The following is a 15511-nucleotide window of genomic DNA, read 5'->3' on the forward strand; positions in this document are numbered from 1 at the left end:
GATGATTTATAAAATCCTGGAGAAAAACAAGAAGAAAATACACTACACTTTATATATTTTATAGAAACTTTGAAAAACAACTTTCAAGAAACCTCACAAAATATGACAAAACTACTGAAGCTATTCTACTAGTAAAACAAGAAATAGAAATTTGGGGGAAAATGCCCATTTTAATCTCAGTTGGAAAAAACAATAAACCTGGAATATACAATGATGTACAAATCAATGGGATTACTCAACTTATGACTTGGGTACAACACAGCAATAAATATCAAACATCTAAAAATAATAAAATTTGAATGATAATTGTTTCCTGGACCAAAAGTCTATATGCTTTAAAGCTGACTACTTTAAGTAGAAAAACAGCTAAAACCTCAAAGCAACTGAGTAACAGTAACAACTGGAAAAATAGTTGAATAATGGCTTATTGGTAATAATAAAATCTCAATTAAGCATGACATTTTTATTTTCAAAGAACATTAATAATGAAAGAAAATATTCATGATCTATCTACAATTTAAGAAATAGTTTTATATGCAGTTTGGTCCCATTTTAAGATATATTCTTCATTCACCCATCATGCCAGCAAGATAAAAAAAATATTAATAATGATTATATAACAGATTACATAACCACTGGAATTTCCACATTTGCTTTTTGGTCTATATTTTCCAAATTCTCTGTGATTGTGATATCAAAAACAAACAAACAAACAAAAACCCTACAACCACCAAGTAATATCATGCAATAAAGTAGTTGTCCATTTTATTAAAGTTACCTTTTCTTTCACAAAGGCAACAGAAGAAAAAAGAAAAGGTAACTTTAATAAAATGGATAACTACTTTATTGCATGATCAAAGAGAAAACCGGAAAGTTAAGCAAGCCAATAGCGAAAGGCAGCTAACCCAAAGGAGTGCATGTTTTGCATGAAGGAGCCCTGGGTTCGAGCCCTAGCACCATATGATTCCCCAAACATGACTGCGAGCATGCACTGCCCTTCACTACCAGCTAGAAGCTGGAAGTAGCGACCCACACTGCTGGGTTACACCCCTACCCGCCAAGAGGTATGCAAGCCAGAAGAGAATGTGAGAAATACCTTACAACAACTATTTTCCGTACAAGTAAACAACTGTTTATGGCTTACTTATAAAGCACTTCCATCTCTAATAAGGGAATTACAAAACAGCACAAGCTCATGCTCAAGGGTGAAAGGAGAAAAAGCGAGGGGCAAGAAATTCCCACTGTCTCCGTTTTGGAAGAAGCCTGCACTAAGGTCCAGATGAGGATCCAATGCATGGCTACTGCAGTAAGTTAAATAGAGGGAAAGAAATGAAAAAGGCAGCAAAAACTTAAGTGACTGAAACTGCTGGGAAATTCCCAGTATCTAGTGACTGCCTACCCGATGGTAAAAACCTTGAGGTCAGTTTGTTAACAGCCAGTTAACAGATTTCAGTTCCATCCCTTCCTACCCAGATAGTGCCATGCAGTCTTGGTCAATGAGATGTACTCCAGTGTCAAATCTGACACTGAAATGTACCTTATGATGCCTAGCATGCTATATATCGGAGTTAGAGCTCTACCAGCTGTTAATGACAATGAGGTGGGGACCAGAGAGTTGACTCAAGGGTTGGAATTCATGCCTTGCATGTAGAGGGCCTAGGTTTCACCCTGACCCCTTGTGGTCCCTTGAACACTGTCAGGTCAGGTACCACTCTCTAGCCCCTACTTGCCACCCCACCCCCTCAACCCCAGGGGGGAAAAATGACCATGAAGTCCCTGCTGAAGACAGGACAGAAAGACATGAGTCTGAATCTGCCACATCATATCTACCTTCTGATTTTTTTATATGAAAAAAACATAGTCCGTGTTATTGAAGCCTATTATGAAGAGCTGAATTTACCTGTAACTGATACACCTGGTCACGATGAGTTCGCAAAAAAAAAAAAAATTCTGATTTTTATCTAATCTCTGTTGCTCCCATCTTCTCAAGTGACCAAACAGGCATAACCAAAATAAACAGGAGATAACACCAGAATTTTGTCCTCCAAAAAACACAGGACTGAAAAGAGGGGCTTTATAGGCTTGAAAGCAAGTAAAGTTGAGAAGGATGTCCACCAAACAGGCTGGAGAACAGCTTGAAAGACAGGAAGTAGGAGGTCTGGTTTTATGCTCAGCACTGAGAAGTAACAAGTCTATACATACTCTAATAGTTCTTCAGGAAATTCATACATATGCATGAGGGAGAATGGCGAGAATGCACAATTGGGGAATATATAATTCCTGTCCATTTCTGTCGCATTCTTAAATTCTTAAAAGTTGTTTTGGCCCCATCAGAATCCACAGAAAGCAATGGGGCAATGGGGCAGCTCCCAGAGAGGGGATGTCATATCCTCCAAATTACAAGCCGTGGACAAGTTTGTCTTAGACTGGTTAGAAAACCAGCCTAAATTTTCAGAGCTGGAGGTTGGGGAGCAGATGTGAGGGGAATAAGAAGAGCTACAACAAGCTCTGACAGAACCTTAGCAGGCTTTATGTTACTTATTTTAAGTAGGTGGTATGTACCTTCTAGACATACCTAAACTTTTTTACTTGAGTCTGGTACTTCTTTATTTATTTTATGAATCAAGGGTCCAAGGCAAAAGAGAATCATGCATTGTTTTAAGTATTAGCCTGAGACGGATTAGAACAGAAGATCTTGGAGCACTAAGCTACTAAGGGTCAGGAATGATACTGAACTATATATTAGTTCCTCAGTTTCAACCATCCTTTACCTGTCCACTGACACTGAAGGGAGAAGCCATTGAAAGTTTCGGGGGCTGGAGCGATAGTTCGGTGGGATGGGCATTTGCCTTGCATGTTACATTCCATAGGTTCCCTTGAGCCCTGCCAGGAGTGATCCCTGAGCAAGAGCCAGGAGTAAGCCCTGAGCACTGCTGAGTATGGCTCGAAGAAACAAGAAAAAGTGAGGATCCCAGGTCCATGGGGATGGAGGCCCTGCAGATAACTGAGTAGGCTTCCTCAAGGCATTTATTAATCTACTGTTTATTAATAAGTGAAGGAATGTTAGAACCTGGCTCCCTAATTGCCTACAAAATAACCATATATTTTAAAACAGAAAACCAAACATGTCGCCTTTTCCAGTTACCTTCAGAGGTTTGACTCTCCTTCCCAGATGGGAGGGAAGAACTGTCCAAGTGAGCCAGTTATCAAAAGGAAAAGAAAATACAAAGTTCCGAGCAAGGAAATCTCTCTCTACTGAGTGAAAAAACAAAACGAAACAATATAACATAATTTATTTTAAATACTCACAGGGATACAAACATAAGCACTGCTCAAAGACAATTACATTCTCCTCTAAGCTATAATGAGGCCTAATCATAATAACTTACTGTACGTGTTAAATATTAACCTGAATAACAAGTATCTTCCTCACTGTAAGACTTAATATTGCATTTTAAATTCAGTAACGCCATAATTAGTAAACAACCATTAAGCCATCAAAGCCCAAGTGGTATTTAAATACTTCAAACTAGGTTTTAAAAATTAGCAGAATCAATTAGAATGACATGACCTATAATTATAAAGTAATTCATCCACAGAATTGGAGGGGGGGGGGGCTTGAAAACATTGTTCTTCCCTTCTTTTACCACTATGTAATACTCCTGCAATGGCATAAAAGGAAACTCATTGTCTGGGATTAAGTACGGTTTCATGTCAATCTTAGAGCTATTCTAGGAAGATGACAACTGTACTAAATTAGTAGTCGTAGTTTTGCAACACTATTTAAACCCATGTGGCTTGCTTTGCTAAAAAATAAAATCCCCAGTGCCCTAAGATGATGAGACAATGGGTTAATAGCTGTCTATTCAATCAGGCCTTTCCTTTATTATAGAAGAGCTGGCTAGTTTTTGAAGATTTAAGGCATTCCAGACCATATAACATTGAAGATATAGTGGCACTGCTACAAATAATATGTACGAGAAGCATCTGAAAACCAGTATAAAAGAACTAACAAGAAAGTGACATGTAAAAATGAGCTGCAATTACCAGAAGTAAATTTAAAAGGGCATTTGCCTTGCACACGGCCAATGCAGCCTACCTGAGTTCGATTCCTCTGCCCCTCTTGGAGAGCCCGACAAGCTACCAAGAGTATCTTGCCCACACAGCAGAACCTGACAAGCTACCTGTGAAGTATTCAATATGCCAACCACAGTAACAAGTCTCACAATGGAGATGTTACTGGGCCCACTCGAGCAAATCGATGAACAACGGGAGGACAGTGCAGTGCAGATAATCTATTTATAGATAAACTCTATGTAATTAAGAGTATAGGACCATAGAGATAGTACAGGGATTGGCCAATGCTTCCCACTGATCCTGGATCTTAGCCCCAGCACCACATAAGGTCCTCCACACTGTCAGGGGTCACTCCTGAGCACAGAGCCATGAATAGTCACTGATAAGCAATGGGTGTGGCCCAACCACCTTCCAGCCCCCCTACTCAAGAATATAACTACTTTTACTGAAACAAAGATAAAAGTCCAACTCAGACTTATAGAAGGCATAGACAGCTGTTATAATACAGATATTTTGGCCTTGAAAAAAATTTTTTTTGAAGTAACAACACTGAAAGGGGAGAGACAAATGGGGATGTAACTAGAGGTAGAGCATTTGCCTTGCATGTGTGAGGTTCAATCCTGAGCACCACAATTTTTTAAGAGGAGTCTAACAGGGGAAAGAGAAAAGGTAATGTTGGCAAGAGATATTGCAGCCTTCTCTAGAGGGAGGAGAGAACCCCCATGCAAGAAAAGAAACAGTAAAAGAAAATAATTTCTCACCCCACTGGCCTTGGAATTAGTCAATTAATTTATGGCGGGGGATTTCCCAAGCAGTGCTCAGAAGGCCCAGATATGGCTTAAGGCCTCCGCCTGGCTCTGTGCTCAGAGAAGACTCCTGGCAGAGTAAAGGGAACATGCACAGTGATGGGGACTGAACTGGGGTTGGCTGCAGACAAGGCAAGAGCCTTAACCTCTGGATTATCTCTCCCGTGCTCATGGTGACTCCTGGTCTTCACTGCAAGCACCCATGACTGCAGGGCTGCCCAGCAGTGCCAAAGACATTAGGAAGGCCTCCAGGGCTACACCCAGCAGTACCTGTGGTGGCAGTAGAGGACTTCAGGCCTATACCTAGCAATGCTTAAGGGAACCAAGTGATGCTGGGGATTAATGAAGGCAGGGGGTATGCCTTAATGCTTGTACATCTATCTCGCTGGTGTTGGCCTTTGAATTTTTTATTTTAGCCCTTGAAATTTGGGGGTATTGGGGGGAGATGTTCACCCAGCACTTCTTGGTGTTTACTCCTGAGGTCTGCACTCAGGGATCATACTGTTGGCACACAGGAGATAATATGGGTATCGAACCCAGGTTGACTGCATGCAAGGCAAATACCTTTCCCACTGGAATATCACTGTGGTCCCCAAGCCCTTAAAATTTTTAATACCGAGATATTTTCATTCATTTATTAAACGTTTACCAACTGCCTCACATATGTCACATTTGTATTTCAAATTGTGGAATAATGAAAAAAAAATTAGATACTGTGACCTGAAATTCAAGGAAATATTTTTCATAAAATTGGGAGTAGAGATAGGGGTTGAGATATGGGGGAACATCTTAATGTGGAAATGGCTACTCTGACAACAATCCCAGAAGATTTGAAATATTTTAGCAAGCAGTTTCTATTTTAAAAAATACGACAAAAATAATATAAAACTAGCAATCAGAGTTACTTTTCAGGTTGCTTGTAATACTGGTGTTCTTAAGACTGATGGTCTTGCTGAAGACAGGAAGGAGTTTCTGAGTCGTCTAGAACTACAGCTGGGTAAGTGAAAAGACAGACACCTCAGGAATCTCAAACAAAAATAAACGAGTTTACAAGCTGGTCTACAAGAACGTGCTATCTCAAAAAGGCAGCCAAGTGAGCAAAAGAGACTAACAAACTCCCACTTTAAACTATAATGGAGTCCATCAAAATGGTCAAACCAGTTTTCCTTTTACAGATAAACCAAGTGTCCATCTTTTTTCTGACCACATGGAGATTAATTTACAACTTTTAATACAACCATGTTAGGTTGGAGATCTGGTCCAGGGATTTAGGTGCTTACCTTGCATGCGGATGCCCCCAGTCCAATTCCCAGCAACACATGGTCACAAAGTATGTCTGAGAGTGACCAGGAATGTAGAGCTCCTGAGTTCTGGTGGGTATGGTCTAACTCCCACTTTCCCACCAAAAAACTGCCATCTTGGGCTAGAGAGATAATACAACAGGTAGGGTGCTTGCCTTGCACATGGCCAATCAGGGTTTGATCCCTAGCATCCCATATGGTTTCCTGAGCACTGCTCAGAGAAATTCCTGAGTGCAGAGCCAGGAGTAAACCCTGAGCATAGCTAGACATGGCCTAAGAAACCCACAAACCACAAAAACAAACAAACAAACAAACAAACAAACAAACAAGTCATCTTAATTAAGAAGTGAGAACTAATGGAAGTCTGTCCGATCTAGCCTTGTTAGACACGCTAGATCTAACACTAGAGCTATTCACTGCCTTCTTCAATGTGCTCTCCTGCTCCATTCTGATAAGTTTCAGGGAGAGCCAATTAGGAATGGGCAAATAACTCAAGTCCAAGGTATATGCAAGAATACTCATGAGCTTTTTCATACCCACCTGTGCATAGCAACTCTAGGTGTTCAGAAAGTCACCATGGATGCAATGAAAGTAGAAGTGAATGTATTAAAACAAACAGAAACAAAAATGCCAAGGAAGGAGAGAAATGGAGGAGAGAAACAAGAGGTCTGGAAGTAACACAGGAGCAAGGGACAGGCGTATTGGGCTTATATACATCTAAACCACTAGATCCAACACTACTCAAACCCCAGGACCCAAACTATGATAATTAAATTTTAAAGTGTACCTGTCAGGTATTCAAGTTGAGGCATGGGACGAAACCCTGGGGTCAGTAGTGGAGGGGTAGGGTCATGGGGCAGTAAGATGGGAGGTGGGAACATTGTATGCCTGAAGCCCTATTATAATGCTTGAAACTAAATTATAAACAACATTGTAAATCATGCCTAAGTAAAAATTAAATTAAAGATAAAATAAACATTCAAGTAACTCAGAAACATTTCCTCCAACTCCAGTTGCTCTGAATTAAGTTCCAAGTGTCTTTCTTAGCTTCTGGCGTTGGTCACTCCAGACCTAACCTTGAGTTAATTTATAATCCTTTTTCTCCGATATAGACCTCACACCATTAAAAAAAAAAAATGAAAACATGTAAATTACTAAATCAATAATCCAGAATACTCCAAAGGAGAGAGACTGAAATCTGAGAGCACTTCCCTCCTTTATCTCAATAACTGTAATAAAACGAACAGTAATTAGGTCAACTTCTGTTATGTAAATTATACATTATGATGTTCCCCCTCAGTCAATCAATGCCTCCACTGTACCAACCTGACACAGGTAGACATCACTGTGATCTCCATGTATTTCACGTGTATTATTGCACCCAATGATCACAGTAAGTAGATACAGAAGACTGTAACCTCCATGAGGACAGAGGTTTTTCATGGACTTGTTTGGAGTTGTTGTCCAAAAAACTCTTAAGAGGACTTAATATATAAATAGAGGCTAAATAAATATTAGCTAATTGAATAAACAAGAGAATAACCATGAGATAAAGGGACAAGCATATTCTTTTTTTTCTTCTTTTTCTTCATGAGAGGACTACAAATCAAGGAACTTAGGAGACCTGACCAAGAAGATCACATGGCCACAAAACGAAACAGAGGCCCCAAGGCCCCAAATACGGATACGGGTATCCTTTCAACTGTCATCCGCTTCTTACCCAGGACAAATGTACCCTCTTGACATAACTCAAGAGGCCAGTTGAGCTGATCTTCGTAGACTGAGACTTGGTCGAACTTACTGTACAAAAACACTTTCTTTTAACATGTGTATTATATCTATCTACTTGGAAGTACAAATCAATCACAGAGATTTTGAGAACCGGGATTCATTTCCGAGGTAAAACATGGAAAGAGAAACAAAACGGACATATACGAACAGCTACTTGGGGCCTCGATGCCTTCTGGGCACCCCTGTTTCTGCTTATTCCAAGTCTCAGGGCCACCAGGTGGTACAGCCTGAAGAGCATGGCCACTAATCCAGAATTCCCACAATGCTAACAACCCTGGGGAAACAGAGGCTGTGACCGGACCGGGCATTCTACTCAGCCGCCTCCAACTCCACCCACTGGGAAGAATGCAAACTGCTCTCACCACCTCCCCTCAGTTCTCCTTTACCCACTTCACAAAGCAGAGTAAATGCTCAAGGTTGGAGTCACATGGCACGGGGAGGGTGGTCACCTACATTCACTCTGGTGACCATTTCACAACATATAAAATACTGAGTCATGGTGTTGTACACCTGAAGCCAATATGTCACTGCATGCCAATTTAAAAAAAAAAACTATGGGACCGCAGTGATAACACAGCGGGTCGGGCATTTGCCTTGCATGAGGTCTACCCAGTTCAATGGCAGGCACACCATTTGATCTCTGGCGGCACCAGGAGTGATCCCTAAGCACAGTCAGGAGTAAGTCCTGAGCACAGCTATGTGTGGCCCCAAAAACAAACAAACAAACAAACAAACAAAATTGTTTCTTGTTTTTGCCAAGATCAAATCCAGGACTCATATACATAGGGCATAAGCCTTCCCACTGAGCCAAATCCCTGGAGGAATTTTTCTTTCTTTCTTTCTTTCTTTCTTTTTTTTTTTTGCCTTTTTGGGTCACACCCAGCAATGCTCAGGGGTCACTCCTGGCTCTGCACTCAGGAATTACTTCTGGCGGTGCTTGGAGGACCATATGGGATGCCGGGGATTGAACCCGGGTCGAACTCCGGTTGGCCGCGTGCAAGGCAAAAGCAAGGCAGAAGCCCTACCCACTGTGCTATTGCTCTGACCCCTGGAGGAATTTTTCTTAAAAAAAAAAAAAAAAAGGGCGGGGGTGTTGTTTAAAGCAAAATATTTATTTGCTTTATCTTGCCCAGAACTTTTGAAATTACACCACCCTAGGCTTCAAGGCAACCAACAAAGGAATAAATAAAAATGCCAATATATGTTGAGAAGTGACTTCAGCAAAGGGTAAAGACTCCTTTTCTAAGTAGGGTAAATCCTAATTCTTCGTTATATACAACCAGAAGTCTTTAAATACGAAGAAACCTGTGGTTAAAGGAAATATAAAAGACTAGGTTACAAAGTGTATGCCTTTGGTAGGGATAATAAATGGAGGGGGGAATTATAAAGGGGCTATAAAATGAAAAGTCTCTGCCTTTAATTTGTTAAAGAAAGTGTTTAGGTGACCTATAAGAGAATTTTAAGGATAAACCTGCATTATGCTGTGGGCAAAAAAGAAAGTAAGACCCCTGATAGTACACTTGGGGGGGGTAGCATAAAAATCACAGCTATTGAAGCACTTTTTTGGTAAACAAATGATGTGAGAATCAAATAAAGAGCCTACAAGACTTTAATATGACTATTTAAAAAAATGAATATGCTGAAAAATACATCTTTGCAACTAAATTTAGGATGAAGTTTTATCAATGAGCTAAAAAAAATTTACTTTGAGCAGTGTTTTATGGACTCTCTGAGAAGGTACAGGAGCCAAAGTGTTTGAAGAACACTGCTCTGTACCAGTGCTTCTTAACCTTTCTCACCTTTCTCGAATCTTCCTGACCTTGTTTCCTTCCTACCCCCACCCCCCACCCCACCCCCTCCTACTAGTTGGCTCTGAGGCTCATTCCACAGCCTCCATTTATGCTATTTTTACCTGTGGCCTCTCTGGAATATCCTGGGGGCCTATGTGGCCCCGGGTTGAAAAAAAGAAAAACCCAACTCTGCTATAGACCAAGTCTTCAGTGCTAATCCAGGACAAAACAGTAAAGAGGCAAAAGGAACAATTTATTTTCCGAAGGGGGGGAGGGGGGATGACGGGGTAAGAGGGGCTGGGCCATACCCAGTGGTGCTCAGGAATCACTCCTGGCAGGTGAAGGAAGTATACGGAGGGCCAGGGATCTAACCCAGGTCAATCACATGCAAGGCAATTAGTGCCCTACCACTATCCTATCTCTCCAGCCCCCAAAGGAACAATTTCTTACCTATCCCGTTTTGAATAAGGATGGACTAGAGAAGGGTGAGGATTAGCATTCTCTCCTTCCTCTTATTGTCATGAAACTGGTTCTAGAGCCAACATTTTGGAAGACTGGCAACCAGTTTAACTATCTGATCTGATCTGATCTGCATGTTATATACCTCAGTGGCTGGGGTGAGACTCAGGTCTGAGCAGTACCTCATTGGGAAGAATCCCTAGAGTACGTTCTGAATCTCAAGAAAGATACACGAGGCAATGCAGAAGGGCGCACCAGTTTTGTACTTAATTCCACGGTTTAACGAAAGATTTTACCATTGGGGTAAATCTGAAGACACTGAATGCATCTTCTACCTAGCATTTCAAGAGTGATGCACATAGCAGAGAATGGGTGAGTTCTTTGCCTGTTGTGCAGTAGTCAATATTTTAAGTATGGCAAACATCAGGGAGTCCACTTCCTTCTTTCTCAGATTTCATGCAACCTCTCCATAGTTTTCAGTAGTCTTTCGAGAAGTTAAAACAGTTACCTAAATTGATGGGTGTGACTTGCACTTAATACGAAGTCTACACCATTTTATGTTGACTTTCCTCTGGTTCTCAGAAAGCCTGACAGCAGAGGGTAGGCTTCGTCTCACCCTACTCCGGTTTAGTTCAACGTAGTGCAGTTTGCGATAACAGGCCTGCAGTTCACGGAAGTCGGAGAGAGGACTCAAAGAACAGAGCACATGCTATGCATTTGGGAGCAAGGAGGTTTGTTCTCCTGCACCTCAAGGTGCCTCAAGTGATCCATTGGGAGTGTCTCCTGGCACTGCCAGCTGTGGCCCCCACATAAACTCCTTTGGCAGGGGGTACGCCGGCTTTACTCAGAGCCCACTCCAGACTCAAGGATCATTCCTAGCGGTGCTCAGGAAACCCGATCACGGTGCTAGGAATTGAACCAGTCCCAAAGTCAGCATTAAGAAAAAAGCCCAGGGCCAGAGAGATGGTAAGGGGTTAAGGCACATGCCCTAAATGTGGCTGAGCCAGGTATGGCCCCCAAACTAAAACCAAAAATAAAACAAAAAGTCACTGAAAATTCCACTCTGCCGTATATTAGATATGTCACTCAATTTCTCACTAAATCTCAATTTCTCGAAATCCTTAAAATGAGGTTGCTGTCCATTTGAGAGAACATGTGCCTAGAAGCACAGCAGCACATAGTAGGCATTAAATGATCAATATCCATGAAATTATATCCTTAACACCACATAGTAGTCATTCAATGATCAACAGGTATGAAATTATATGCTTAAGAACCTTAAATGATTACCTAACAGTCACCAATAGTTTTCTCTTGGCATGTCAACCAGTGGTATGTTTTTCAATTCTTCCAGTCTCTTAAAACAAATGATTTGGAAAATGACTACCTTTCATGTCTAAGTATAGGGTGTGAGTATATAAAATGTACCTGCACTACTAAAACCAGCCAAAGAACAGATACAACCTAAAGACTGTATAAAATGTAAGACTTCACATATGCCATTTATAAGTATGGCGGCAAGTTCTAAACATTGCTATGAGACATAATTAAAAGTAAGTGCAAACTCCACAGCTGACTTTTTTGGGGGGTTGTGGTGGGGAAGAGGAGGCTGGGAGCGTCAGAAGCAACACTTAGGAGGTCCAGAATCCTTTGCAGAAATTCTCAGCCAATCAGGCCAGATCAATCTGAGGATGATCTGGACCTGAGGATGTGTTGCTGCTCAGTGTCAAGACTACTAGGTCATAATGACAGTGCCTGGGGGCCTCCAAGATATACCCAGGGATGCTCAAAGGATCATGTGTTACCAGGGATCATACTGGGTCAGTGACATGCAAGGCCTGTACCTTAACCACTGGTCCCTATGACTGATTTTTAAAGTCTACCCAAAACTCAACTGATAAACACTTCCTTATCAAATTAGCAAAATTTTTGGTTTTGTTTGGGAGGGGGGTCGAGAGCTGGGGCGGGGGCTCCCAGAAGTGTTCAGACTTTACTCCTTGCTCTGCACTTAGGAATAACTTCTGGCAGTGTTCAGGGAACTGTATGGGGTGCCGGGAACCAAACCTGGGTCCAATGCATGCAAGGCAAACCCACTACTCAACTGTACTATCGTTCCAGTGTAACACTGTAGCACTGCAGCACTGTCCTCCCTTTGTTCATCTATTTACTTGAGCGTTTGTCTTGCATGCGGCCAACTGGGGTTCGATTCCTCCATCTCCCTCGTAGAGCCCGGCAAGCTACCAACAGTGTCCCGCCTGCACAGCAGAACCTTGCAAGTTCCCTATGGCATATTCGATATGCCAAAAACAGTAACAACAAGTCTCACAATGTAGGCATTACTGGTGCCTGCTCGAGCAAATCCGGCCTAGCAAAAAAAATTTTTTTCTTCAGTTACTTAATAATATTCTGGGGGACAGAAAAAATAATAATAATATTCTAAGAATGTGGTTAGAGTGAGGCTCCCACAATTCCCGTTAGCTTATCACCTTCAGTCTCTAAGACAGTGTATTAAGGACTTAACAAAAAGATTCACAAACAGCAAGGCACAAATATAACAAAACAGATTCATGTACGTACAAAAGTGACTATTACATCAAAACTTAGGCAAAGTCTGAAACAGCATCAGGTCTACTCTAGGGGACTAGAGATTTAAATATATCCAACCATCCCACGGAACAATGTGCGGTTACTACAATTTAAAAATATTTAAACAAGATGGGACTGTTGAAAAGGAAATAAGGTGTAAAGCAGTATTCTGCTGTGATTCTAAATATGAGTGTAGCATTTTAAATTCTCAGCAGTAATAGAAAGAGGAATCTACAATAAAGAGCTAAAAGGAATTACACATAGTGAACAAAATCATTCCACAAAAGGACAGTGTTAAGACTTGCTACCCACGTACTAATTTTAAAAAGAAGTGTGGGATGCGTACACTGCTGATTCAGATCCTTTTTATGAATGGTGGGGATACGACAGTGGATAATAAAACGAAAAGTTATGTCTGCATCTCCAGCTCAATCTCTTCAAACTTTCCATTGAATGAAGCTTTTGGAGGGGGTGCCACCAAGCCCCAGCGCTCCCTGGAAAGTCCAGACATTCTGATGGAGAGCGCAGAGATGACCAAAGGTCAAAAGGGGCTCCCAGAACTATGCACAGTGGAAGAGGAAATAAAACCATAAAAACACATGCATATAGACAACACAGTAAGATCTACAGGTAATGGGTATGTAAAGTATGAAACACTGTTCACAATCCCACTCAGAGCAGGACTATTTGGAGCATCACCTGCCCCCCACACCTCGGAATTCATCTCAATGGCCAACACTACCATAGCTCATCAAGCAACAGTAACAAGGAAGGTAAGATTTGTTATCCAGATTCTCTGAACTTCCCTGCTTGTATTTCGTCACCTCAGTGCTTCAACTGTCTGATCTACGCCCAGGAATAAGAAAGGAGTGGGTTCTTAGTTCTTAGGAGGTTTACACATCTCAAGTTACACACTCCAACAGTAACCCAAATCCTTGGGCTAGGGACTGCCACCTTCCTGGTTCAATGACCCCTTCAACTTGGCGTGTTGTGGTCACAGCTCTGCCTTTCCCCGGCCAGCCTGGGCTCAGGTACCTCCCAAAGACGACAGCCTTGTTCCTGCACACTCTGAAATCCTGAAAAGTTGACATCAACTGAAGTTCCTGGGAGAACGCAAGAGAAAGAAACCAACTGAACTGCCACCTTAGGTGTACGTGTCCCAACTTTCAAACTGATGGGTGCCGACGCGCTGGACACGATCTACGGCGCTACGTGCTCGCGGGTTATCAAGCTGCAGAAAATAGCTGAGGGGTATTTGGGTTAGTTTCCGGTCAGTTTCAGGAACTCAAAGCATTTCATAGCTCAGAGCTCAGGTTCCCTGTCAATATAGGTTTGGGTGACTTAAGTTTATTCCAAGCTGGGAAACGCGCTAGGCTAATCATTAACCTTAAGCATACCATCACTTGGGCTCCAAACATTTTCGACACACAGTCCTAAATTACTTTCAGTTCGGTTCAACAAAACAGACAAGCTGTAATAAAAAGGTCGCTGCGAAATGCGATCCCTTCCAATGGTCACCCAGGAGCTTTTTTTTCCCCCCTCTTAAACCCGCGGCTTTTTGTAGGGGGCAGAGGAGGGGGGTGGGGGAGACGGGGAGCATCCAGTAAAGGGGATGGGGTGGGGAGGGGGTGCCACCCAAAGTCCGATTATTTTCCTAAGAAAGTTGCTTAAGAGAACTCTTCAGGGTTTCCCAGGTTGAGTAATTCTTGCAGGCGGGTGGGGAGGGCCTTCTTCGCCTCTCGAGATTACTATCTGCAGAGGTTCCCCCCACCCCCCTCAATGTGGATTTTGGTTCTTCGCGTCCTTAGAGAATGGCACTGCGAGGCTCTGATTTCCAAGCGCCCCGGCCGCGGCTGGAACGGGGGTGGTGGAGTGGAGAGCAATGCGGCAGGGGCCCCCGGCCAAGCCGAGCGCCCACGGGCCGGCGAGCCCCCCTGGCCCACCCGGTCCCACCCCGCCGGGCACACGCGCGCACGCCCGCGCCCGGACTGCGGGACTCACCGCTGTCCAGCCGCGCGATCTGGGGCAGCCGGTAAGTGCTGACCAGCAGGTCGAGGGGCACGGCCACGGGGCTCCACTTCACATCCTTGAGGCTGCAGCCCAGCGCGGGCGCCGGGTCCATCTTCCCCGCCTCCTTCTGCCCCTGCGCTCCCGCCGCCGCCGCCGCCGCCGCCGGCACCACCCGCGCCGGGGCTGCTGGCGCTCACGGGTCTGGGGCGCGCGGGGGGCGGCCGGGCCGGGGGGTTGTGGGGGGCGGGGGTGCCGGGGTCGGGGAGGAGGAGGAGGAGGAGGAGCAGGGCGGGGGGGAGTGCCCGCGCCCGGCTCAGCTCAGCGGCGGCTGCGGGGCATCGCCGGGGCGCCCCGCGCGCCCTCACGCCCGGCCGCGGCTGCCGGCTGCGGCGGCTCGGGCTGTGCAGCTGCGGCGGCCGCCCGCTCGCCTCCTCCTCCTCCTCTCCGCCCTCCTGCCCTCGGCCGCGCGCGCGTGAGGAGGAGCCGCGGGGCTGAGAAGCGCCATAGCAGCGCACCCGGCACTGACTAATCAACAAGGTGCGAGCAACGCCTGCGCGGCGCGGGGAGACGCCGCCCCCGCCGGCCGGCCGGCGCCGCCCCCCGGCCCCGCGCACCGCCCCCCGCCGCCCGGGCCCGGCCGCCGCCCGCCGGCCTCTCGCTCCCCCGTCCGACCGCTCGGGCGCCCTGCAGC

General features: G+C 44.2%; 1 protein-coding gene across 2 annotated transcripts in view; it reads right to left on the reverse strand.

Annotated features, from left to right (window-relative positions):
• The window catches only part of GAREM1 (GRB2 associated regulator of MAPK1 subtype 1), a 213814-nt gene extending 198769 nt beyond the window's left edge, over window positions 1-15045 (reverse strand). For both annotated transcript variants that reach the window (XM_056138160.1, XM_056138159.1), the window contains exon 1: window positions 14812-15045. In XM_056138160.1, coding sequence (XP_055994135.1) covers window positions 14812-14932 — 121 coding nt within the window. In that variant the 5' untranslated portion in view covers window positions 14933-15045. The remainder of the gene's footprint in view (window positions 1-14811) is intronic.
• Window positions 15046-15511: the final 466 nt, after the last annotated feature.

This window comes from Sorex fumeus, unplaced genomic scaffold (genome assembly GCF_029834395.1).
Source record: "Sorex fumeus unplaced genomic scaffold, SorFum_2.1 ptg000128l, whole genome shotgun sequence".
Lineage (NCBI taxonomy): Eukaryota > Metazoa > Chordata > Mammalia > Eulipotyphla > Soricidae > Sorex > Sorex fumeus.